Source organism: Cotesia typhae, unplaced genomic scaffold (genome assembly GCF_013202065.1).
Source record: "Cotesia typhae breed Kobodo isofemale line unplaced genomic scaffold, CoteBio_Ctyphae contig_4, whole genome shotgun sequence".
NCBI classification, from domain to species: domain Eukaryota; kingdom Metazoa; phylum Arthropoda; class Insecta; order Hymenoptera; family Braconidae; genus Cotesia; species Cotesia typhae.
The window spans coordinates 7578384-7603408 of NW_027423748.1; the positions used below are offsets into that span (position 1 = coordinate 7578384).

The 25025-nt window shown below is 30.3% G+C and overlaps 3 protein-coding genes across 8 annotated transcripts; 2 read left to right on the forward strand and 1 right to left on the reverse strand.

Moving 5' to 3' along the window:
• The first annotated feature begins 282 nt into the window (after window positions 1–282).
• On the forward strand, window positions 283–7038 carry Lgr3 (Leucine-rich repeat-containing G protein-coupled receptor 3). The gene is made up of 20 exons (XM_074243204.1): window positions 283–326; window positions 2231–2302; window positions 2605–2673; window positions 2760–2828; window positions 2955–3026; window positions 3098–3241; window positions 3670–3741; window positions 3808–3879; window positions 3942–4013; window positions 4083–4154; window positions 4230–4301; window positions 4366–4437; window positions 4503–4574; window positions 4825–4896; window positions 4979–5050; window positions 5123–5194; window positions 5269–5339; window positions 5418–5879; window positions 5948–6268; window positions 6583–7038. The coding sequence occupies exons 1-20, from the start codon at window positions 283–285 to the stop codon at window positions 6708–6710; spliced, it is 2172 nt and encodes a 723-aa protein (XP_074099305.1). The 3' UTR covers window positions 6711–7038.
• A 165-nt stretch (window positions 7039–7203) lies between these two features.
• Window positions 7204–15837, forward strand: LOC141527559 (uncharacterized). Its single transcript, XM_074243109.1, has 9 exons — window positions 7204–8433; window positions 8753–9064; window positions 9561–9908; window positions 9979–10126; window positions 11023–11249; window positions 13232–13557; window positions 13635–14826; window positions 15166–15295; window positions 15369–15837. The coding sequence occupies exons 1-9, from the start codon at window positions 8373–8375 to the stop codon at window positions 15775–15777; spliced, it is 3153 nt and encodes a 1050-aa protein (XP_074099210.1). The 5' UTR covers window positions 7204–8372; the 3' UTR covers window positions 15778–15837.
• On the reverse strand, window positions 15829–23803 carry LOC141527560 (serine/threonine-protein kinase PLK1). Of its 6 annotated transcripts, XM_074243115.1 has the most exons (11): window positions 23413–23540; window positions 23039–23304; window positions 22286–22668; window positions 22090–22180; window positions 21328–21677; window positions 20048–20152; window positions 19835–19951; window positions 19504–19718; window positions 18062–18982; window positions 17068–17201; window positions 15829–16948 (listed from the first exon to the last, which is right to left on the reverse strand). In XM_074243115.1, exons 4-11 carry the CDS (start codon window positions 22100–22102, stop codon window positions 16566–16568), a joined length of 2238 nt encoding a protein of 745 aa, XP_074099216.1. In that variant the 5' UTR covers window positions 22103–22180; window positions 22286–22668; window positions 23039–23304; window positions 23413–23540; the 3' UTR covers window positions 15829–16565. The 6 variants fall into 6 exon arrangements, with proteins under 6 accessions (XP_074099216.1, XP_074099214.1, XP_074099215.1 ...); XM_074243113.1 differs by having other exon boundaries at window positions 21328–22180; XM_074243114.1 differs by having other exon boundaries at window positions 22090–22668.
• Between the last annotated feature and the right edge of the window lie 1222 nt (window positions 23804–25025).

Below are 25025 nucleotides of genomic sequence, written 5' to 3' on the forward strand. Positions count from 1 at the left end.
CCGAGAGGCGTATGCACAATGATTTTTTTTTGGAGGCAAAAAATGTTTGATTTGAAGAAGAAATAGTTTAAATAAATTTTTAATTTTATTATTAAATATTTTTGCGAATAAAAAAATTTTGTTAGAATTAATTAATTTAAGTTAATTAATTATTATTATTATTGTAATTTTTTACATTAATTTATTTCATTTTTATCAAAAAATGGAGTAATAAATTAATGTAAAAAATTATAGTTATTCTTTTAGTATTATTGTGTACAGATAGTTTTTTAATCAGTTAAAATGCATATGCGCACTAATAAAAATCTCCATAAAATAGACAGAAGGTAAATGCATCACTACTCTTCATTAGTATAGCGAATAGGACGGTCTTGTCTCTTTGTAAGAAAAATAATTTTTGATATGTAAATTGACGCTACTTACTAAACGTTTTATTATAAAAATGCCGTTCAAACAAATTATTTTTTTTGGTACAACGGTCATAACAACTGTCATAATTATTGCTTTTTTAATGTACTATTATAATCAAGGTACGTAATCATTTGTTTAATTTTATTATAACAACATTTCTTGAGTTGGTTAAATAAAAGTACTTTAATTTTAATTAGATGCATGCCCCAAAGGAACATTTTTTTGTACCCACACCGTATCTTGTATCCCTCAACAAAGCTTGTGTAGTGAAGACATTTACGGTAAGTTTTAATTGCAATTAATTTGATATTAATTGAAATTACTAATTAATAAAAAAAAAAAATTAAATTCATTGAATGATTAAGTGAGGAGTTGAATTTCAAAGGGGTACCTTTTCATTTTTGATTAATCGAGACAAAAAATTTGTTATCTCTAATTATAAATATTTTTATTTAACTTTTTTAATTTAGCTATGAAGTGCTATCGATCGATTATAAAGCTACAATTCGATTCTCATTTCTAAATCTTTATAATTTTCTAAGTAATTCCACTCTTTTAATTTTAAATGATGAAAAATATGAAAATATATCATGTAAGGAAACTATTCGTAACGTGATTGGTCAAATATATCATAAGTATGAAAATATATGCAAATATTTTGCGCGCACAAATATTTGCGCGCGCAAATTTGAATTCTAGTTAATATTTAAAAGTTAAAAAAACTGCTCTTTTAAAATATGGAAAAAAAAAAAAAAAACTTTTGAAAATCAGCTCCTCAAGTGTAAATTACAATAAAAACTGAATCTTATCTTGTTAAAAAATGCGATAAAGATTTTAAAAAATGTAAGCAATTCAACAATTTGATCTTTACATTTTTAAATTTGAATTTAGATGATTATTCAACAAACACTTCACATTTATGGTATTCTAATTCGTGCTTTTCGCCGTGGCTGAAAAATAATGACAATTTCGATTGTCTTTTCATAAAAAATCAAGATAGTTTTGGAAATTTGTGTGTGTACAATAAAATCAATTTTTAGATTAAAAATCAATTATATTATCTTTTAGAATTCAGCTAAATTTGATTTTCATCTCATTTATTTCTAAATTTAGATAATTCTGATGAGAGACCCCTAATTGCATCAAGCCATCAAACACCTTTGATTTGCAGTAAGTTGAAGTAGTAAAATTACAATTATTATTAATAAAACTTTAATTGAAAGTATACTTCACGCAAAATTTGTTTTTAGAATCATCCGACTGTCCAAAAAATTGTAAATGTGAAAAATGTGCTGTTACATGTGATAGTTATTTTGTAATCCCGCATAATGTATCTCCAAACGTAACAAAATTGTAAAATAATTTACCTATTGATTTAAATTGAACATATATTCATTTTCTATATGCTAATTATTTTAATTGTTAAATAGAACATTGAATAACAATTTATTAACAAGGTTGAATATTGATAATTTTAGAAGATATAAAAAATTAGAAAGTCTGTAAGTATAATTGAATTTTTTTTGCGCAAAGCTACATTTCGGTGAAAATAAACGCCGTTAGATTATTTACCAACAAATCAGAATCTATAATAGATGAACTAATCAATAAAAATTATTGTTTGACTGACGATCCATCAAGTTAAATATTTTTATTATTACTATAAATACATAAACATGTCAGTATGTATATTAATGCGAATAAGTTCTCAAAGAAACTATCAATCTTTTCTTCTTTACTTTCTTTACATATGCCGCCTGTATGTGACCGTTTATAATGGATTAAATTTAGTGCTAACATTAATTTTTTTATTTTACAGGTCTTTGAAGTTTAACAATATTAAATCAATTCAAAATGACACTTTTGCTAACAGTGGCTACCTGCAATCGCTGTATGTATTAATAAACTCTTCTTCCACACTATTATTAATCAATAATTCTATTATTTTTGAGGAAAAAAATAATTTTGTTTAGAATTTTATCAAACAACAATCTTAAAGAAATATTACAAGGGCAATTATCAGGATTACGATCGTTAGAAAAATTATCAGCCGATAATAATTATTTAATGAGGATGGATTTCAGTGATTTTACATCGAATTATTCTTTAAAATGGCTGTGAATAATTAAATATTAAATCTTCTTAATATATTTTAGATAAATTTATATTTAGTATTCTTAATTTATTTTACAGCGATTTAAGTAACAATAATCTAGCGTCCGGTCGTACGTATTTATTTTCTCTTCAAGCACTTGAATACTTGTAAGAATTAATTTTTATTTTTACTGTTCAAAATTTAATTAAAATATCGCGTGAGTTTATTTACAACTTGTCATAATTATTTGTAGGAATTTTTCACACAACAAATTAGTAATTTTATCAGAAGCAACATATTTTCCTTCCAATGACTACGAACAGTAAGTACAGTTATTTTTTTTAATCAGTATGAATTTTCAAAATACTATCTTAATAATTAGTAGATATTAGGATTGGTACTGCGAAAAGAAATTTAGTTTACAGAAAAATTAACTTTTATCTTACAGATTATCTAAATTCAAACGTCCTACAGTCAATAATTTTGAAATTTTTAGAGGACTCTCAAATTTACGTTGCCTGTAGGTATTATTTTTAATCGTTTTTTTTATTCTTATTGATTTTTTGGTTATTAAAAAAAAAAAATTTACAGAGATTTATCAAACAATAAACTTGTCATTATATTGCCGGGAGCGTTCGACGGATTACGTTTATTGAAAAAATTTTTAGCCATTGATAATCTACTGCAATCAGTGAATTTTAAGGATTTTGAAAACAGTACAACTCTTGAAAAAATGTAAATTATCAGTCTTACTTTATTCTTAGTCTGCCCGAATTGAAAAAGCTCCTATACTAAAACGATTGATTTAAGCTCTCCTCCATAGAAAAAACAAACTTCTTGTGCCAAAAAAATTTTGAATAAAACAAAAGTTACTTTGGAGTAAGAAGAAATTTTCAATCTTCCTTAATTTTTTCTTAAGCCGGTCAAGAATTTTTTTTTTTTTTTTTTCAATGTAAATTCATTTTTTCAACTCGGATATTCTAAATAAAAATGCAGCGTAATAACGCAATTTAATAAGTCTATATATCTTTACCTAGTGATCTCAGTAACAATGAACTAATATATGAAAGTTTAAAATTTTGGTATCAACCTGGACTGAAAGAGTTGTAAGGACAAAAATTAATAATTTAAAAATATTTGAATAATAAAATCTCCTATTACAGAATTTTAAATCAAAATTTAATCGACATAATGACTGATTCATTTTTACGTAAATTTCCGAACTTGAAATTTTTGTAAGTAAATTAAAAAAAAATTATTTTTGATAACTAATTAAATATTAATTAATTTTTTACTTTCAGGAGCCTTAAAAGAAATCATGTATGTTACATCTCGTCTGATGTTTTCAAAAATGTTAAGAACCTCGTTGAATTGTAATACAATTTTTATTAATTTAAAAGTACCGCTTAATAAAAATAATAATAATTTCTTATAGAAATGTATCATATAACAAATTGAAGCGCTTACCAATCGATTTATTTCTTTTATTATCTAATCTAACTGCACTGTAAGTACACACTGTCAATGAAAATTGTACATAGAAATAAATAATCAATATTATTTATATTTATTCCAGTGATTTGAGTTATAATAATTTAACACCGTATACTATTTATTTTACTAGGAAACACAATGGAGTACTGTGTTTGTAAGAATAATATTTTGTTATAACTATATTTAACTTCTGTTTGAAAACATTGAATAATTTAAAATTTTTCTACAGAGATTTTAGTGGTAATGAGATTGATTATATTTCTCAGGATCTTTTAAACTATTTTCCTAAATTAAAATATCTGTAAGTAAGCTTAAACATTGAATAATATTTATTAATTGATAATAATTTGTTCATTTATTTTCAGGAATTTAGAAAAAAATAAAATTGGTAATATTTCTTCTGGAGCCTTTAGATCTTTTGCCGAACTCGTTGACTTGTAACTAATAATATAATTATTACAAATAAATTTTTTAAATTCCTATAATTATATTTTGATTATAGAAACTTATCAGGCAATGAATTGAGGGACTTACCGGATGATTTGTTCCATTATAATTTACGACTCCAAATACTGTAAGTATTTATATTTCAGTTTGATGGAAATTATCGACAAAAAAATTATCAAAATGGTTTGTAAAAATTATTAATATATTTTTACCCCAAAATTTTTGAAATTCCATTAATCTATGAGTAAATTTTACTCTGAAAATAAAGCTAAATGTTAATAGTCTTTAAAAATTATCCATACAATATAATAAGAATTTTTTATTTTTAAATAAAACTAATAATTAATTTATCATTCAATTTTAATATACATTAATAGAAATTTATCGTTCAACAAATTGAAATATTTACGAGAAGAACTATTTAGTTCACTTACACATCTCATCACATTGTAAGTATATCTCTCAGAAAAAAATTATAACAAGTTTCTGCAATATTAATCTAGAATAAATTTATTGTTTATGTTTTTGTAGAAAACTTGGATTTAATCTCATTCAGTCGTTCAAATTCGAGATTCTCAATTCAGCAGTCAATCTCCACACTTTGTGAGCAGTTATAATAATTAATTAATCAATAATTTATGAGAAACATTAAGTCCATTATTGTATGATTTACAGAGACCTTGATGATATCACTATAGAAGACGATAAAGAAAATGCTCTGAATCGATTCCAGCAATTATCTATCATGTAAGTTATTGATAAGAAGATGTTTTATCCTAATTTATTTTTGTATATTGATAATTAATTTTCTACCGATTTAGAATCTTTAAAACATTAAGGTACTGCCAGATATACGGTATTAATATTAGAACATGCCGACCGGAAACCAATGGCAAGCGATTTACAACATTCAATATTTTTAAATATTTATAATGTAATAAACGTAAATTAATTGAAATAATATTTTTAGGAGTATCTTCGTTATCAGATTTATTAAGCAAGCCTTTGCTGCGAGTTGCGGTTTGGGGAATTTCAGGAGTAACGATTCTGGGCAACATTTTAGTTCTTTGTGGCCGATTTATCTACAAGGACGAAAACAGAGTTCTGAGTATAGTGATAAGAAATCTAGCGATAGCAGATATGCTAATGGGAGTGTACCTATTAGCAATCGGTTTAGAAGACTTTAATCTCCGTGATATGTACAACAAAGAAGCAAACAAATGGATCTCTTCTTGGCGGTGCACATTCTTAGGAATGATTGCAATGATTTCATGCGAAGTTTCCGTATTAATTTTGTCATTCATGTCCATCGAAAGATATATAGTAATAGCAGCACCTTTTAATAAAGCTCCTAATTATTTTACTTGCCGAAGTATTGCGACTTCAATGATAATCATTTGGATAATTGGAATTTTACTATCTGTAATTCCAGGTAATTGTAAATATTTTTATAAATTATTGAATTATTAATTCAAAATTAATGGTAATTTTATTTTAAAGAAATTTACTGGAGAGAGAGCACGAGATTTTATGGATTGAATGGAATGTGTTTTCCTTTACATATTGATGAAGCATTTATGATCGGTTGGCAATATTCCGCCTTCATATTCCTTGGAATTAATCTTCTTGGCTTGATAATAATCGGTTCCGTTTACTTGGGGATGTTTTTTAGCATTCGGCGAATAAGACACAATACACCTCTAACTATTAGAGATTCAGAAATCGCTTTGAGATTTTTCTTTATTGTGTTGACTGATGCACTCTGCTCAGCACCGGTTATATTATTGAAAATTTTCGCTTTGCAAAATTATCCAATATCACGTAAGTTATTTAAAAACTATATAAATTTATTTTACACTTTTTTTGTAATCATATAACATTATAATTAACATATCATGTATTTTTATGAGAATGAATCCAGCCGACAACTAATTTTTAGATTAATTTTAACTCAAAGATTGTAAAAAAAATCTAAAAAATTGCATAGAAAAAAATTAGAAGCTTCTTCTGTGACAAATAAATAGTTTATAAATTATTAAAAAATTATCAGATGTCTGCTAAATTCACACTCATGTATTTTCACTATAAATCCAAAAATTATATTATATTAATAAATGTAAATATATTTATTTCAGCTCGTGTACACGCTTGGGTCGTTGTTTTCATTCTACCAGTTAATGGAGCAATTAATCCAATTCTCTACACCTTTACAGTACCCAAATTTAAAGAACAACTCAGTGAATATTGCTTTGGAAGAATATAAAATAATATCTCCTTTCTCAAATTATTAATTGATTATTATACAAAATTTTTAAACTCACAAGAACTTGATTACAAAATTTAAAATAATTAAGAAAATAAAGTCAGCCGACATTTCAAAATTTTTAGAAATTTTTTATTGAAAAAATTTCAATTAAATTAAAAAAAAAAAAAAATTTCACTTTTAAAAAACTTGAAAAACTACAAGTGTAATTTTTTAGAAATTTTTTTTTAGTTGTAATTTAATTAATAAAAAAAATCAAAAATTTTCAGACGTCTGCTAACTTCAGTGTCATAAATAATTCAATAAATGTTCTAACTATTAGAATAATTAAATTTTAATTCATAACAAAATTTCTTCTCTTATTTATTTATTATTATTATTATTATTATTATTTATTAGATTTAAATGCCAAAGCACAAAGCCGGATGGCAAAAATGATATACATAAAATTATAATTCACATAAGTACAGCTAATATATACATAAGAGAAATATGAAATTTGCATGATAATTTAAAGTATAGAATTTGTATAATGTTCAAGTAGACATAATGTTTTTAATCATATTAACCAGCTCACTATTATGTTATTATTCGAGATTTATAAGAAAATCAAATACTTTTGTTTTGAAGGATTCCAGGCCAAGAGAATTTATAATTTCAGGAGGTAAATCTTGTCAGAGCTGTATAACTGATATAATAAACGAATGCTCGTAGATTGTGGTAACAAAGTTGGGTATTTTAAAAGTGACATTATTATTTCTGCTGGCTATTCTTTGTGATCGTCTGATGACAGGGTCTTCTTCAATAAATAAATCACGTAGAAATTTTGGTTCGCCTGTTGATAACAATTTGAAGAACACGCAGGCTAGAAAGTATAGTCTTCGTGACTTTACAGTTAACCAATTTAATATTTATAGTTAATTATAAAAATTAATCTTACAATCGATAGTGTGTTTAATCAATAAAATTATCTCATGATTTTATTTGAATGTGACAAGACAATAAAAAGATGTAAAATATGCGTGAGAAGTCCCAACAAAATACCCACTTTGTTACACATATGGTTGGATCTTTGCCTGAAAGAAGCATAAAAAAAGCTGCGAGCACTTGATGTCATGTATAATGTGGCATTGGATACCAGTGTCTCTTGATCTCTGGCTTACATACGTCCTCCGGTATGTGCATGATACATACGGATGCTCGAAGATTAAAGATACTTGATTTATTTTACTCCATAAGATTTTTTCAACAGCATCATATCTGCGGAAGATGTTCGAGGCCAAAGGGCCATCTGCTTTTTGAGGACACTAGACAAAGTCGTAGTTATCTTTATCTTTGTCGCCGGAATCAACAATACTTCAATAAAATATCTACACACACATAAGCTCTACATTGATGTGTACGTATAAATGAAAATGAAACGCAACCACCACCCCCATGTCGTTTCTTATTGCGTTGTCAAGTCTCCCAGCGAGACTTACCATACCAGGGCATACTCAGTTTGTAATTGGCGGCTGCTACTAGCACGTGTTGAATTGTATCGCTCTAGTTTCTTATACTCAGCAAGATATCTGAGTCTTTATCTAGTTTTTTTTTTTTGCTGTTTTAATTTGAAATTAATTCTCCGCTTGACAGTGTCCTGGTTCAGTTTCATCAAGAAATATGTCGTATAATCGACAGTTTTTCTTTTTTCTTCTCAATTTTTTCTTAATTACCTACCAAGGTACGTTTTATTAATCTAAATTGCTTTATTAATCTTTAATAAAATTTTTCTTAGGTATTTTATCTGATCACAGCAGTTGCTTTATTTAATTGTTTGATCATCAACATGTCAAATGAAAGTATGGGTAAACAATTAAATCTTCTCGGTAGCTGTAAATTAATTGGAATTCTTGATTAGATACTACTGTCTACATGACCTTGCTCTGATTTGCGAACTAAACTAGTTGGCAAACGTTATCACTACTATCATTTTTGATAAAGTAAAAATCTAAAAATTATTCTACTTATAATTTACAAGAAACGTTTGTGTTACGTTTTAGGTAATTGCGCGCAATCAAAGAGCGGCTCGCCGTTTAAAAAATGCTGCGATCTCGGAAATTCTTGGGCCAAAGAAGGCTTGAGGTGCGAGAAATTCGTTGGGCCTGTTGCAGATGTACCCAGAGCTCAGCAAGCACTTTGTCTTGAAGCTGTAGACATCTGCTGCAACCGCGCTAATCATGAAATAAGTTGTGACAACGGCAAAAAGAGCGCACGTGAAGGTAAGGCTTGCGTTGATGGTAGTTCTGGTAAATCAAGGGCTGCAAGAGCGCTGGGAGATTATCAACGAGACTGTTGTGAAGGCTGTAAACTTGGTAATTTAATTTTAATTTTTTTTTTTTTGTTAAAACTTACTTAGATTTATTATTTCATAAAAATTTAATAAGAAAATTTTTAAAATTTTTCTGTTGAAGAAATGGTGGCAAAAAAATTAAAACAAAAAATTTATGCTGTCAGATTTTAATTTTAAAAATTTTTATAGCAAATAAATTATAATAAAAAAATGTTTCTAAAAATTTTTCCTTGTAATTTTTATTAATTTTCACATATGGAATTTTTTAATTAAATTTTTTTATAATAATAAAGTTAGCCGACGTTCAATAATTTTTGATTTTTTTTTTTTTATTAATTAAATTAAGACTAAAAAAATTTTTTTTAAAATTGCATGTGTAATTTTTAAAATTTTCTACATGTGAAATTTTTTTTTAAAATAATTTTTCATAATTATTAAAATTTTAAGATGCTGACTAATTTAATTTTTCTTAATAATTTAATTGCCTGCTAATTTTAGTATAATTATTTTATTTCTAGGCATACTTACCGGGTCTTTAGGACAAGGATGTGCGTTGAACGATTTTTCATTCGGTGTTCCTTGGGACCCGGCTTTTCTTGAGTGCTGTCGTGAGACATCTTCTACTACGACACCTCCCACGACTGAAACAGAAAGTACAACTAGTTTGGAAGTAACTTCCAAATCAACTGATTATGATAATTCTACTGATACTACCAGTAAAACTAATAGTACAGAAATGAGTTCATCAACCAGTTCAAGTTCAACCACAGATATAGATTTCGACGTTTTGTTTCCCGATGATAGCACTGGCTTAACAAATTCTTCTTCATTGACCACGACTTCAGACGATGCAATACCTACACCTCGTAAATAAAAAAAATAATTTAATTAAAGTTACTTAAATTTAAAGAATATTTTATTTTATTTATATTGCAGCGCTCGATGACATCTGTCAAATCCTGAAAAATCTCCTTTGCTCGCATATCTGTGTCCCTACTCCAACGTCTTATTATTGTGAATGTCCAAAAGGGTATGTTCTTCTTGAAGATCAGAAAACCTGCAGAACAGATGCTCCAATAAATCGGTAAAATTTGATTAAAATATTTTTAATTGAATAAAAAAAATTAATATTTGTTGTTTAGATAATGCAAAGAATTATTAATTAAAAAGTTTCCCTTGTAAAAAATTTTCGGAATTTTCTCTGAAAAATTCTAAAAAAGATTTATTTTAAGTTCTGAAAGACTTCTTAAGACTTTTTCAGAGTTTTTGAGAGAAAAGTCCGAAAAATTTTTACCAGGGTTGTTTTTATCAGAAATTTAAATGAAAATTAACTTAGCAGATAGTTGATAATTTCTAGAATTTTTGTAACAAATAAATTATGAGAAAAAAAATTGACATTTAGAAATTTAAAAAAACTGCAAATGCAATTTTTTAAAAATAATTTTTTGGAGTAAATTTATATGTTAAAAATAATTTTTTGGAGCAAATTTATTTGTTAAAAATAATTAAAAAATTGTCAAGTGGCCGGTAACTTTAATGACATAAAATTTAATCCACTTAAAAATCATCCGACCGTTTAAAGAGAAGAAATATATGACGCACTGAAAATAGTTAAGAATAAGAATTAGAGAATTAAAATACCAAATAAAACAAGAGTTTCTTACGCTCGTAAGGTTACAACCTTGACCTATACCCATGTGAAAATTTTCAATCATCAATTTCTATTTTTATCTTATCCTCTGTGTATACAAATAGAAGCTAATTTTATAAGTAGCTTCAAAGTTTCAAAGTAACTGACGTTGCAATAACGAAATGATTAACATACTTGGCATAATTTCTAAGCCAGACACTAGCTAGACAGAGTGAAATAAAATTTAAATACATGCTCTGTATTTAAGACCAGACTTAATAATTTTTTTTTTTTTTTTTTTTTTTTTACAAAATTTTACAAAAATGTTATTGAATTTTTTTTACACGCAGATGTGAATCAGACAATCCATGCGAGCATCGATGCACCGATACAGGAACATCAGTGAAATGTGAATGTGATCCAGGGTTTGAATTAGCCAAGGATGGTCATTCATGCCAACTAAAGCCAACGGAGGTGATTACATCCACCCCAAAGTCTCGAGATAAGCCCAAGGATAAAAAGAAACCACGTTGTCCGCCTGGATATCGATTTAATGCCAGCGCTCGTGTTTGCGATGGTAAGTAGTCTTTTGATAATCGACCTTGACCTTTGTGTGTCTCTATTTTGTCCTCTCTGTGTCTTATTTGCTATGTGGCTTTGGTATTTGTCTCAAAGACGTCGATGAATGTCTGGAAAACCCTTGCCGCGCGAGAGAAAAATGCGAAAACGTCGTCGGGTCCTATATCTGTATATCCAAGAAGCGAAGATTTAAATCAAAGTTCAAGGGTCAAGAGGCTCAATTGGACTTTAAAGAATCGTGCCCTCCAGGTTACGTGTGGGATAAACAATTTCAAGTTTGCTCTGGTAATTTATCATTATAAAAATTACATTAAGTTAAATTGATCTTTAGTTGAAGAAGATAATTTATTTTTTTTTTTTTTTCGTTCAAGACATCGATGAATGTGCAGATCAAATAAACGTACTGCCATGCCCAATTGACACTCATTTTTGCGTTAACACAGAAGGAAGTTACGCTTGTCATGAACTAACAGAATCAAAGGGTTGCCCAGCTGGATTTAAACTCAACATCACCAGAAAAACATGCCAAGGTGTATTTTTATTTTTTAAAACAGAAAAAAAAAAATCATAACACCGTGGATAATTTTTTATTTTTTTCCTAGACGTTGATGAGTGCTTGGAAGGTCTTCACGGTTGTCTTCCTGAAGTCGAAGAATGCAGAAACACCGAGGGTGCTTACGAATGTGACATATTGTGCCGCAAAGGTTATACATTCAGTCGCAGCTTAGGCATTTGCGTCGGTAAGCTCATAAAATAAATAACTAAATAATTAAATAAATAAATAAATTAAATTAAATTAAATTAATGTAAAGATTTAATTTAAAATCGCACAGAAGCACGTGGCATGCTGGCATTAGCACGATGCATGTAAGTACTAAATTACTTCAAGTATAAATGGAATTAATAAAATACTATTTATTTTTTTCTTGCAGATGTTAATGAGTGCGAAGAATTCAATCCTTGTCCAAGGGAAAAATCTATTTGCATAAATCTACCGGGGACTTATCAGTGCGGAGGTCATTTTACCAAAGAATTTGAAGAAGAAAAAAATTTTAATGATAATGAAGTTGCAGATGATCAGTATGAGACTGATAAAATAGATGAAAGTTATTTAATAAATGACGAAAATAAATCATCGAATATTTCAGTATCATCAGCTTTGATCGCATGTGAACCAGGGTACCAATGGATTGATAACAATTGTTACGACGTGAATGAATGTACCGACGGCCCGGGATGTCAAGAACACGAGCGTTGTGTAAATCGTCTTGGTGGTTACGATTGCTTGTCTCTTTGCAACCCTGGCTGGTACTTTGACCGTACAAGTAAGCAGTGCCGTGACGTTGATGAATGTCTTCTAGGTAGACACAATTGCTCCCAGGATAGTCAAGTTTGTCGCAATACTAATGGCTCTTATGTTTGCGATGAAATTCCTCCTTGCGATTCAGGATTCCGTCGGGCCTTTAATGGAACTTGCGTTGATATTGACGAGTGTATTGATAAACTACACAATTGTCCGCTGCATTTACATCAGTACTGTGTCAATCGTGTAGGTACTTTTGAGTGTGTTACTCGTCTTCCCGACTGCACGGATGGCTATAGGTTTTCTATGACTAGTAAAAAATGTGAAGACATTGATGAATGCAGTACCAAGTCGCCGTGCGATGCTAGACAAGAAAGATGTGTCAATTTACCCGGATCATATCGTTGCGACAGACCTAATTTACCCATTCCAAAAAGACGGCCAGCTTGTCCTGCGGGGTTCAGATATGACTCTAAATCACGTCAATGTGAAGGTAATTTTTTTTAATTATTTTTCAATGTTTTCTTCAATTAAAATTTTTTATTTGTTTCAGCATTAAATGCTTGATGTCTTTAGCTTCTGTACTTTCTTCTCTTGTCATTGTTGTCTTGAATTATTAAGCAATAATTTTTATTTTATTTACTTAGTTGTGAAATTTTTTATTGACGTTCTTACAGACATTGACGAATGTGCGGGTCAAGTAAATTTGTGCGGAGAAGAAGTATGCTATAATCAACCGGGAGGTTACACATGTGTGCGAGCTCCTACTCCCATAACGGAGCCAACAACCCAAGACGATAGTGAAATTCAATCAATCGTAAAACCAGATGATACTAAAACCTGTTCAGAAGGATTTAAAAACGTAAGAAATCGAGGTTGTCTGGATGTAAATGAATGCGATGAAGTTGAAGAGGCTTGTAGCAGCAATGAAGAGTGTGTAAATACCATTGGAAGTTACACATGCAACTGTCGGATAGGTTTTCGACGAGATAATTTAACTCAGGTATCTATTTCAGAGATCTTAAATAATATTTTTTTATTGTTACATTGAATAATTTAAATAATAAAAATTTAATGCAGGCATGTGTAGACATTAATGAATGTCAGCTGCTGGAAAATGATTGCCTGCCAACTCAGCGATGCGATAATACACTTGGTAGTTACAACTGCGTGAGATTTTTACCATGCGGAACTGGTTATACCTTGAATGCCGCTACGGAAATATGCGAAGACGACGATGAATGTCTTCTCGGAACTCACGATTGTGGTGAAGGATATCATTGTCGTAATACGCTTGGATCTTATCGTTGCGATAGAAATCTAAGAGGTCAAACTTGGACAACAAGACGACCACCCGTAATCACATCAACTACTTTAGCTTCAATAAAAGCATTAACAACAGAAACAGAGCCAATAACAATCACAACGACATCACCAAGACCTGCACCAACACGATCAAGAGTAACACCAACAAGATTAACACCAACACAATCATCTGAAATGCAAGCAACAGCAGTAACATCAACAAATACACCAGTAATTGGATCGCGCAATCAACCAGAACAAAATTCTTGTCCACGGGGATTTGAACCAGGATCAAGTGGCCAGTGTATTGATATTGACGAATGTTACGGAGCATCGAACCCATGCGCCCGTTCACCTCTTCAGCGATGTATCAACACCGTAGGCTCTTACCGGTGCGTCTCTCGAGTAATTTGTGGAGCTGGATGGACCTTGGATCCTGTTACCTCGCGGTGTGTAGATCTAGATGAGTGTGCTACGGGTACACATGAATGCGGACCTGATCAAACATGCGAGAACCGACAAGGTGGCTATTTGTGCTCCTGCCCGGCTGGACACGCTCTTGGGCCCAATCGAGAGTGCATTGACATTGATGAATGCAGTATGTTTAGCGGCAATGTCTGCGGGAGCGGTGGACGTTGCGAAAATACCGTTGGCTCGTATCGGTGTGTCTGTGATGCCGGTTACGAGAAATCTTCCAAGGGCACTGGCTGTCAAGACACCAACGAATGTGAAAAATCTCCAGGAATATGCCAACACAACTGCGTTAACACTTGGGGCAGCTATCGCTGCAGTTGTAAGCCAGGATACCGGCTTCATTCTGACAATAGGTCTTGCACTGACGTCGATGAATGTACTGAGTTTAAAGATAATAATCTTTGTGTTGGGATTTGCGATAATACACCTGGAAGTTATTCCTGTCGGTGTCCTGAGGGTTATAGACTTGGCAGTGATGCTAGAACGTGTCAAGGTAAATTTTTAAAGATATAAGCTCATCCTGATGTTACACTCATCAAGACCTTTCATTTGAGTACCCACATCAATTTTTCATATATTTTATATATATGTATATATGAAAAATATATGAAAATGTATGTGGGTACTCAAATGAAAGCTCTTGATGAGTGTAACATCGGGATGAGTTTATATCTTTAAAAATCTCAATATTTAAGAATGTACAGTGCAATTTAACCAAAGTAATTATTTAATAAACCAAAATTTTATTTATTTATAGTCACATAGTGACCGCAAGGTTACTAGTTAAAATAATTTGAGTAGTGTGGTTAATAAATTAATATTTTGTTTTTAGATATCGATGAATGCGCAAATGGGCGTATGTGTCGTGAACCTGAAGAAATATGTCAAAATACACGTGGGAGTTTTCGTTGCAACAAAATTAACTGTCCGCCTGGTTACCATCAGGACCCTTCGAGAATTAAGTAGGTTTTTTGCCGAAAAATATAAAAAATTTTGAATAAAAATTATAAATTTATAAATTTAATTTATTTTCAGTCGATGCGTACGTTCGTCCCGTTATTGTTCAAGTGGAGATCTTGCTTGCTTCCGATCACCCGCTCATTATTCTTTTAACTTTATCACCTTCGTTAGCATGTTTCCGCTACCACCAACTGGCCAGCTAGAATTATTTACAATGCGTGGTACTCACTTACCCGGATCAGTTGTCAGATTCAGCGTGGCATTCAATGAAGCCCGAGCACCACCAGGAGTTATGCGTGCTACTGAATCTTGCTTTGCTCTACGTAGACCGACTCCTTCTCAAGCAGTTCTGGTACTCACACGCGTTTTGCCTGGACCACAAGAGATTGAGCTGGACCTCAGCATGGAAATTTATCACAATAATGCTTTTGCTGGTAGCGCAGTTGCAAAACTCTTTATTTTTGTAACACAGTATGAATTCTAAATGTGATTTTATATTAATTAAAGGTAATATGTAATAAATAAAAACAAGCAATTGACTATTTGAGATCGTTGTAATTATAACGACAGCTTTGCTGTGTTAAAGTACACGGGTGAATTATTTTTTTTCATGTACATGTGAAAAAAAAATTATGTAAAAAACAAAGAAAATTAATTAACTATAAATAAATATACGTAATATACTTCATAACAATTGACGTGTACATATATCTAAATCGGTAAATTTTGTACACTTTAATAAGATTATTTTATAATCTGATATAAATTGTGCAGATAACATACCATTTTTTCACAATATCACCATAATAATTTAATAACAAACATTATAAAATGACTTGTTAAATAATAATGAAAATAATAATAATAATAATCATCACAGCAATAACGACGTATGTTTGAAACAAAAAAAGTAAAGGCCAGAGGATACAAAATTACCCTGTTTCGAAGAAAAAAAAAAAAATCTTATAATTTGGTCATCAAAAAATTAAATTTCTCTTCTATCGAAATAGATAACTTGTTTTAATAAAATATAACCATCGACGAATATCGAAAAATATATTTGCTTTTTATCATTATTTTTTTAATCAAAAACAACTAGAACTTATCAACCGTTTCACTATAACTAATCTAACTGTTTTGCTAATATTATATGATTTATAATTTTTTATCATATTTTTTTTTTTTTTATTTTCCTTATTTATTTTTGTCTTAATTACTTAAAGAATAAATTATTGCCCCGGAAGACATTTAATTATTGCCGAGTATTATAACTCAAGCGCGTGAATTAATACCGCGATTATTTGAAATCTCAGAATACGCGGCATTGTGCTCTAAATTAACAAATTCACGTGACGCTTTGCAAACATAATTTAAACGTTCATAAAGCTCACTCGTACAACCACAATCACGTAAATCACGTAAACAATAAGAGACCGCGTGCCTGTCAGCGTCAATATACGTAACAAGATAGTCTCGGGCTTGTGCACCTTCTGATACGACAATCTTGGTATGATCAACTAAAAAATTAACTTGCAGCAGCGGAACCGTTAGCTCCATAACGATAGCCTTATCTGTACGTAGCCAACGACGCATTCTTGGAACGTTGCTAGAGTTTCTTCGCGATATCTTCGTGGTACTGTCTCCTATTTCACCACCTGTATTTACAATGTTGACCATTAACTCATAATAATAATCACAGCAACTCCCATTTTCTACTAATTTTATTTCTTATCCATTAAAGCATAAGAATAAAAATATAAGTTAAGAAACATACCATTAGTAAGGTGATCGTCCATGTATTCAGTGAAATGCCGAAGAAGTTCAAGCTTCTCGTGCATGAATGTAGGTATATCGCGTTCACGAGCGTAACGTGTTACTTCATCATCCGGTGTCGTGTATTCAACTCGTCTGAAACATTGAAATAATAATAAAAATAAATATACAGTTGTACATTCAATGTAAATAAATAAATAAATAAATAAAAGCATAATAAACTATGGCATTGTTGCATGGGGAGGACCCTATGACAATTCAATTAAACCTGTCACATCTCTTTAATATAAAATAATTAAAAAGCTATGAATAAATAATTATAACACTATGCCCTTGGCAATAAGAGAATCATTTATAATAAATGCACTAGCTTACTATTATCAAGAATGTAAAAGCCTGTACTCTGAAAAATTTATAAATACTAGCAATTAAATATTATAACAAACTCTCTACAGATATGAAAACTATAGATTGTAATAAAAAATTGTTAAATTACTGGATAAGAAACTTTAATGGTTAATATGCTTAAAAAACATAATGGAAAATACGAGTATTTGATTGGATATTTATTTTTTTGATAATTATTTATAATTTTGTATTTTTTTCTCTAAAAATTAATTACTTTTTGTAGTTATTATCTCTTTGCATTGTATTATCGACACAAATTTTATAAAAAAATCTATGTATTATAAACTGTTATTTTTTGTATTGGTTCTACACAGAAAAAAAAATTTACTTGAATCGAGAAAATAATTTTGAAGAATTTCATCTTCTTAATTTGAGTAGAAAAATTCTTAAACTAAGAAAATTTTCTTGGTTTAAGTAAATTTTACTTAATTCAAGACAATGAAACTCTTCAAAATTTTTTTCTTGATTTATGTAAATTTTTTTTTCGGTGTATACACAGGTGTTTTTACACCTCGATAGAATTTTTTACCAGATAAATAAATAAATAAATAAAAAAAAATAAGAAAATATTCAAGTAATTTAAATACCTTCGATCACGAGTGTAACTCATCTTGGTACTATCATTGAATAAAACACCTACTGAGCGGTCAGACAATTGAAAGCATAATCCATATTTATTAGAGTAATCAATCCACTTTGTAATAAATAGGGGAACAGCTCCATTAACCGGTAGTGGATTGCACGTTGTTCTATTGTACCGTATCTCAGCAAGACAATGTTCCAATGCGCGATGCATCATTGCACTCTCTGAAGACTTTTTACGGTCTGGATACAAGAAGCTACCGATTCTATGACGTAACTTGGTAAGTTTTGGGAATTTCCGAACGAGCCAGTGGCTGACTTTTGATTTTTTTTGGGTCTCTTTGTGGGTCTGAAGGGCAATTGGCTTGACAGTGGCGATAGCAGCAATACTCTTGGATTTATTTTCAATGTGTGGAACATTTGCGAGCACCGGTAGTGGTACAGCGCCCATAGGACTGCGTTGAAACGTTGATGATCTAGATGAGGCGGAAGACATTGAAGTCCCGGAGGGTAAAGTTGAACAGGGTGCGAGTAATGATGACTTTCCATTTGTATCGATTAACGAGCTGTGAATTGTCGGCATTCTGTAGCAGCATGAATGAGCTAATTTTGCGGGTACATATTCCATTGTGAGATACGGATGTTCTTTTACTCGTTCTAATGACGGTCGAAGTTCCGGTAGTGGTTGAAGAAGCCAGTGAATTAAATCCTGGCCGCTTGAGCTCACTATGGAGTCATCAAGTTTCTTGTAGCTATTGTTACATATTCTCGAGTAGGTTTCCTTCAGGGTGGCGGTATCGAATGGCGGTTGACCCACCAGTAATGCGTACAAAATACATCCTAGAGCCCACACATCTGCTTCGTAACTGTGGGCTTGCTTGTACAGAACTTCCGGAGCAATATAATTCGGTGTTCCGCATACCGTTCTACAGAATATACACAGTTATGTATTTAATAACCATTGGGGGGGGGGGGGGTTTACATAGGTTTCACGGTTTCAAAAAGTCGATTTTTTATTTACAAGGTCTTGAACGGAAGATTTTTTTTTTTCAATTACAACTATTTAAAAAAAAAAAAAAAAAAAATTCCGCGAAATTTTAGCCAAATTTTCAATTTTTTTGTAAAAACCTTTACCAAAAATCCAATTTTAATTTTTTTTTTCTTCCTTTCAAGACCTAGTTTGAAGTCTTAACTAGAGAACATATTTTTTTTTTTTTTTTTCACTTCAAATGATCCTGCTAAGAGTTCTACTGATCACGCGGGCGCATCTTTCAAGATAGTAATAAGTTTGAATAAAATATTTCATTTTTTTCTATTAAAAAAAAAAAATTGTTGAAAATAGACGATTTTTTCCTGGAGGAAACCCATGTAATTCCTCAATGTAATTATTATGACTATTTCTTAAAGATTAAGATTGAGATATAGACATAAAATATGTTTAACTTACACACGCCTTCTTTGACCATCAGGTCGCGTTGCCATACCAAAGTCTCCGATCTTAACAATCATCCCATCGGATAAAAACATATTTCCTGGTTTAAGATCACGATGAACAACTTTCTGAGAGTGGATGTAGGCTACACCAGTAACCATTTGTTTCATATAATAACGTGCTTCTGGTTCAGTAACTTTACCTCGGTATTTAAGCACGTGCATTAAACTCTATGAATTTATGAAAGCATAAAATTAAATTATAATTATTAAACTATTGACATTAGTGTCATCGCTTGTAAGGATGAATGATTGTGCGTGAAGAAACAAAGAGAAATTTTTCATACCTTTCTTGGACACGCTTCTAAAAGCATGTATACATTTAAACTGTCCTCGAAATAATGATGCATTTGTACAACATTTATGTGATTCAAGTCTTTGTGTATCATTATTTCACGTGCAATCTGTTTACGGTAATAAATATTTTTCATTAAATAATAAACCAGGATGCTCATACTTAATTACACTAATGTAATTATTACATAAATAATTGTTCATACTTTTTGGATATGAATTTTCTGCATACGGTTCTTCGGAATTATTTTACAGGCATATTTTTTCCCATTGGCTATATCAGTCATCAAGTAAACTCGTGCGAAGCCACCCTAAAAAGGATGAGGAAAAAAAATTAATCATATTATGCTTTGTTTATTGTATCTGTTGAATATAAGTTTTGGTTTCAATTAAATTAATATATTTTTTTCTATTACAGACTGACATAAATAAAAATATTTCAAGTATTATTTTATTCCCTTGAGACTTAAGTAATCGAATAGACACGCACATACTACTGTAAGTAGGAAAGAATATGATCCGTGAGCGTCACGCAACAAACCAAAAATAAATGAGTAGTCTGGTTTGTAAGACTTGAGACATGCCAGAAATTCGGTCACATTGTCGTGAAAAATGTTTGTTCATTTGAACTTAAAGAACTAACTAACACTTTTGTACAGATCGATTGCTTGATTGAGCAATAAATTTCTTGGTGCAAAAATTTAATATAAATAATATTAAATGATAATAATAACAATAAGGATAAAATAACGTAATGTGATGAATAAAAGAAAAATAAAAAGCAGCAGTAGCGACTGCCTTTAGGTATATTATTACATAGAAAGTGTACGCAGGAGATACACGATTTGAGATAATAAAAAAAAAGTAAGAATAAAAAGACGAAGAAGAAGAAGAAAAAAGGCTAAGAAGTGAGAGGGGTGTAACTTCCGTTGAGAGTCAAGGAGAAAAAAAGTGCATCGAACTGAACTTGCTTGAGTTGGTATGGTATATGAGAGCGAGAGTAAAGTAGAGTCAACGTCTACACATTTATACTTGTGGGACTTGATTATATATATATATATATATATATATATATATATATATATATATATATATATATATATATATATATATATATATATATATATAGATAGAGTGAACAAGCAACATGGGACTCAGGTAGAATAAAACCCCCAGGGGGGGTTCGTCCCCTTGTTCTCACGACGGTGAACAAGGCCGCCGCGTACGGGTGCATAACTTCAGCAGGAGCTGAACGACTAAGACATCGTCACAAGGATACCAAGCAGTAAAAGGTTCAACGACTATTATAACTTATATTAGGCGTATAAAGTATACCAACGTATCTATATCTATATAAGTGTATAAATATCCTATCTATAACATATATATGTTTGTATGTATGTATGTACATAAATGATAAACGAGTTATTTCAATGTATGAGATAATGATGTAAACGTGAAAGGCGTGTAACAACCGTTTACGAACCTTTCCAAGAAACTGTCCCTTGTGATATGCATTGCCCTGTACTGGGTCCACAACGTAATCAGACTCATTCTCAGCAGAATTATTGTCCCACGATTTATTATTCACCGGTACCAGTTGATTTGCTGAAGATGCAAATGCTGAAGAAGAGCCAGTAGCATTGTCATTGGTCCTCGGTCCATTGTTAGTTGATCGACTGGTCGTATCTGAGCGAACGCCCAAGGAATTAAGTCCGTCAAGACTTGAAATTCGTACTGTCGCAGCCGCTGGTGCTGTTGGTGCTGCTGGTGCTGGTGCTGCTGCTGTTGATGATCTTCCTTGTGTCGTTGATGAGGACACGGTCGTTACTGTCCCTGTTGAAATGCCCATTGGATTAGTAACTGTCTTAGAGTAAGACAGGCTCCCTGGTTCGGAGCGAGCACGTCTTGCATCCCGATTAATGGGCAAGTCTCTCAGTGATGCAGGAAGTGATGATGCGGTTCGACTGGTACACGGTCGAATCGTCGATGTACACGGCGCACATGTTGAACAGGTTTTACCATCACTGGTAATCCAAACTTTTGAGTTTAAGTTATTATTATCTTTATTAACCATTAAACTTTCTTTGCTCATTTCGTACGGTATATTCATTTTTGTTAAAGAACTACTCTTTAAATCGACGTTATCTTATTTGATATTATTATTCAACGGTAATTACGAACGATGACCCAGGGTTAATATTTATCTTCTTTTTTTAGTCACTCAAAATTTTTATTGTATACTCACTCGTTGTTATCATCGTTTGAGGCACATTGGTATTTGTATCCTTATTTTTTTTTTTTTTTTTTTTTCTTATCTAAAGGCTTGTCTATTTAAACTATAAACGAACAGAATATTTTTTTTTTAACAATTGTTCATTCATCACCATACTATTTAACTTTGGAATATCACAGTTGAAATTTTTTTATTTAATAATTCTCACCTTGTACAATGTCCGGTTGATTATTTAAACTATGTTATCTTCAGCTAAGAAAATTCCAGCACAAAAATAAATAATTCACGTATCGTGGTCATATAAAGGTAGGTACTGATACTAATTGATTACTCCAAGATATCAAAATATATCTGTATTACCGTAACATGAAATAATTATGGTATATAAAATAGTTGGCAGCAAAAATAGATTTTTTCGACAATTGTAATAAATGTCGAAGGTAGTAATGAAGTAACAGGCCAAGGCTCCACCCGTGACAAGTACGAATGTCTCCCAGAGAGTTGAATTTCCTTCGACGATCGATCGTTAAGCTCCAGACGACATAAATGCAGCAGCTTTGACATCATAAACGTCACAATCTAATTATATCTCTACAATAAACAAAAATAGCATTCATTATGAATAAATATCAATACACGTAAAAATAAAAATATGGAGCACATATAATAACGATTAATTGATCTTAAAATTAGAGCACCGCCAATATGACGACATATCGTAGATCCGTTTCAGTGATATCTACCCACATTTTTTTTTTTTTTTTTTTTTTTTTTAATAATTATTAAAATGAAGCTGAAGTTAGCAGACACTTGACAAGTTTGATTTTTCTTGAAAAATGAACTAGGCATAGAAAATTATTTATAATTTTTCTTAAAATTTTCTTGATATAATTTTTTTGTTAAAAAAATTATAAAAATTATCAAATGTCTCTCAACTTTAGTGTCATTTATTAAAACATACCTGCTACTAATGTCAGCCAAATTGTGTTTCCAATTTTTTGCTTCATCAAATAACTCCATATTACAATTGATATTTATTACATCTTGATTACGATTAACGTAAATAGTAATCCAAATTGCATTGCCGCGTCTGATTAATATTAGTCATGGAATTCCAGAAACAGGTGCAACGATGAGCTCAACTCAACTGGATACCAAAGAGATACTCAGGTTGCAGTAGCGGATTTTAAAACATCTTGCAGGAAATAACCACTGAATTGTTGAATTCTATAAATTACAAAGCACAAACACACAGTGTATTATTTACATTGATCAATTATTCCTGAAGTTTATATTATGATTATGAATGATTGTTTATAAAACAGGAGCACCTACTGAGAAAGACAGCAAGCCACAAAAGATCTAACATACTACTTACTGATGTAAAGTAGTATAAATACTGCATAGGCATAGGATAATGGTAGGATACCGAACACTGATGAATACTAAATAAAAGTTTCAAGTCAGCAACGAGGCTGCGCGAATACCGAGCGCCAAGCGGTTCTATATCCCCACTTTTATATTTTCTTGATACCTTTCCCTACCATTCCCCGATCCTCTTGTCTCTTGTCCTTGTCCTGGTCTGATACTTGTACTGCTCTGGTCTCTGGTGCTGGGTGCTGGTGCTCGTGCTGGTTGATAGGTGGTGGTAATACTGCTGGTGAACAATCCAATAGCCAGAATCACAGTAGAATAGCATGACATCTTCCTGCCTGGCCAGTTCTACAAGTTCCCCCGATACTAGCCCCTAGATTCGAACGAACGGGTTTCTTTTGACTCTTACATCAATCTTTTACGGCTTTTTTTTTGTTATCCAACCTTTTATTTATTTTTTACTTAACAAATAATTTAATGACTTTGATAGAGCCAGGTCATTCACCGTGTAAACATTTTTATAACACTGACGAAATTGACAGATATTAAAAATTTTTTTGGAATTTTATAGTAATTAAATTATTAAAAAGTTTCACTTGTGAAAATTAATAAAAATTACAAGTAAAAATTTTTAGAAGCATTTTTTTATTGTAATTTATTTGTTAAAAAAATTTTTTAAATTAACAGCTGACCGCTAACTTCAGTATTAGACATTTTTTTATATGATACTGAAGTTAGCTGTCAGCTGTCAATTTAAAAAATTTTTATAACAAATCAATTATAATAAAAAAATGCTTCTAAAAATTTTTACTTGTGATTTTTATTATCAAAATTACTTTAGCAGATATTTATTAAATTTTAAGAATTTTTTACAACATTCAAGTTAGCTGTCATTTGACAATTTTTTAATTTTATTTACCAAAAAGAATTTTTTTTTTTAAATTGCATTTTTTATTATTCTTAAATTCTAGATGTCAATTTTTTTTGTCACAGTTTATTTGTTAAATAATTTTTTTAAATTATCAAATATCTGCTAAATTAATTTTCATGAATTTTTTAACAAATCAATTATGTCAAAAAAAAATTTACACATAAATTTTAATAAATTAAAAATGCAATTTTTTGGAACAAATTTATTTTTTAAACAAAATTAAAAAATGATCAAGTAACTGCTAACTTATTGTCTATTTTTAATTGTTATAAAACTCTAAAAAAAATTAATAACATTAAAGTTATAAAAACAAATAAATTTGCTCCAAAAAATTAATTAAAAAAAATTACATTTGTAGTTTTTAAAAATTTCTAAATGTCAATTTTTTTTATAAATTTTTTTTTTGCCATAATTTATTTGTTACAAAAATTCTTAAAATTATCAACTACCTACTAAGTTAATTTTCATAAAAAATTTTTAATGTCTGTCAACTTCAGTGTCATTTTTTAATTATACCATTTCATTTCATTTTTAATTTTTAAATAAACAGCAGCAGTAGCAGTAACAGCTGGACCAGTCTCGCAATTAATCCACAACAAAAACTATCTATTTACTGATCTTGAGTTACTATTATTATTATTAT

Excerpts from the sequence above, each read along its gene's own strand:
- Lgr3 (XM_074243204.1), top strand. The coding sequence starts at position 283 with ATGCATATGCGCACTAATAAAAATCTCCATAAAATAGACAGAAG. Across the intron at positions 3,742-3,807 it reads TTTCCGAACTTGAAATTTTT|GAGCCTTAAAAGAAATCATG; the intron begins GTAAGTAAATTA and ends TTTTACTTTCAG. Across the intron at positions 5,880-5,947 it reads TTTACTATCTGTAATTCCAG|AAATTTACTGGAGAGAGAGC; the intron begins GTAATTGTAAAT and ends TTTATTTTAAAG.
- LOC141527560 (XM_074243111.1), bottom strand. The coding sequence starts at position 21,954 with ATGAATATACCGTACGAAATGAGCAAAGAAAGTTTAATGGTTAATAAA. Across the intron at positions 19,952-20,047 it reads AGAAAATTCATATCCAAAAA|ATTGCACGTGAAATAATGAT; the intron begins GTATGAACAATT and ends TACCGTAAACAG. Across the intron at positions 17,202-18,061 it reads AGTTACACTCGTGATCGAAG|ACGAGTTGAATACACGACAC; the intron begins GTATTTAAATTA and ends TCAATGTTTCAG.
- LOC141527559 (XM_074243109.1), top strand. The coding sequence starts at position 8,373 with ATGTCGTATAATCGACAGTTTTTCTTTTTTCTTCTCAATTTTTTCTTA. Across the intron at positions 13,558-13,634 it reads GACGAGATAATTTAACTCAG|GCATGTGTAGACATTAATGA; the intron begins GTATCTATTTCA and ends AATTTAATGCAG. Across the intron at positions 15,296-15,368 it reads CAGGACCCTTCGAGAATTAA|TCGATGCGTACGTTCGTCCC; the intron begins GTAGGTTTTTTG and ends ATTTATTTTCAG.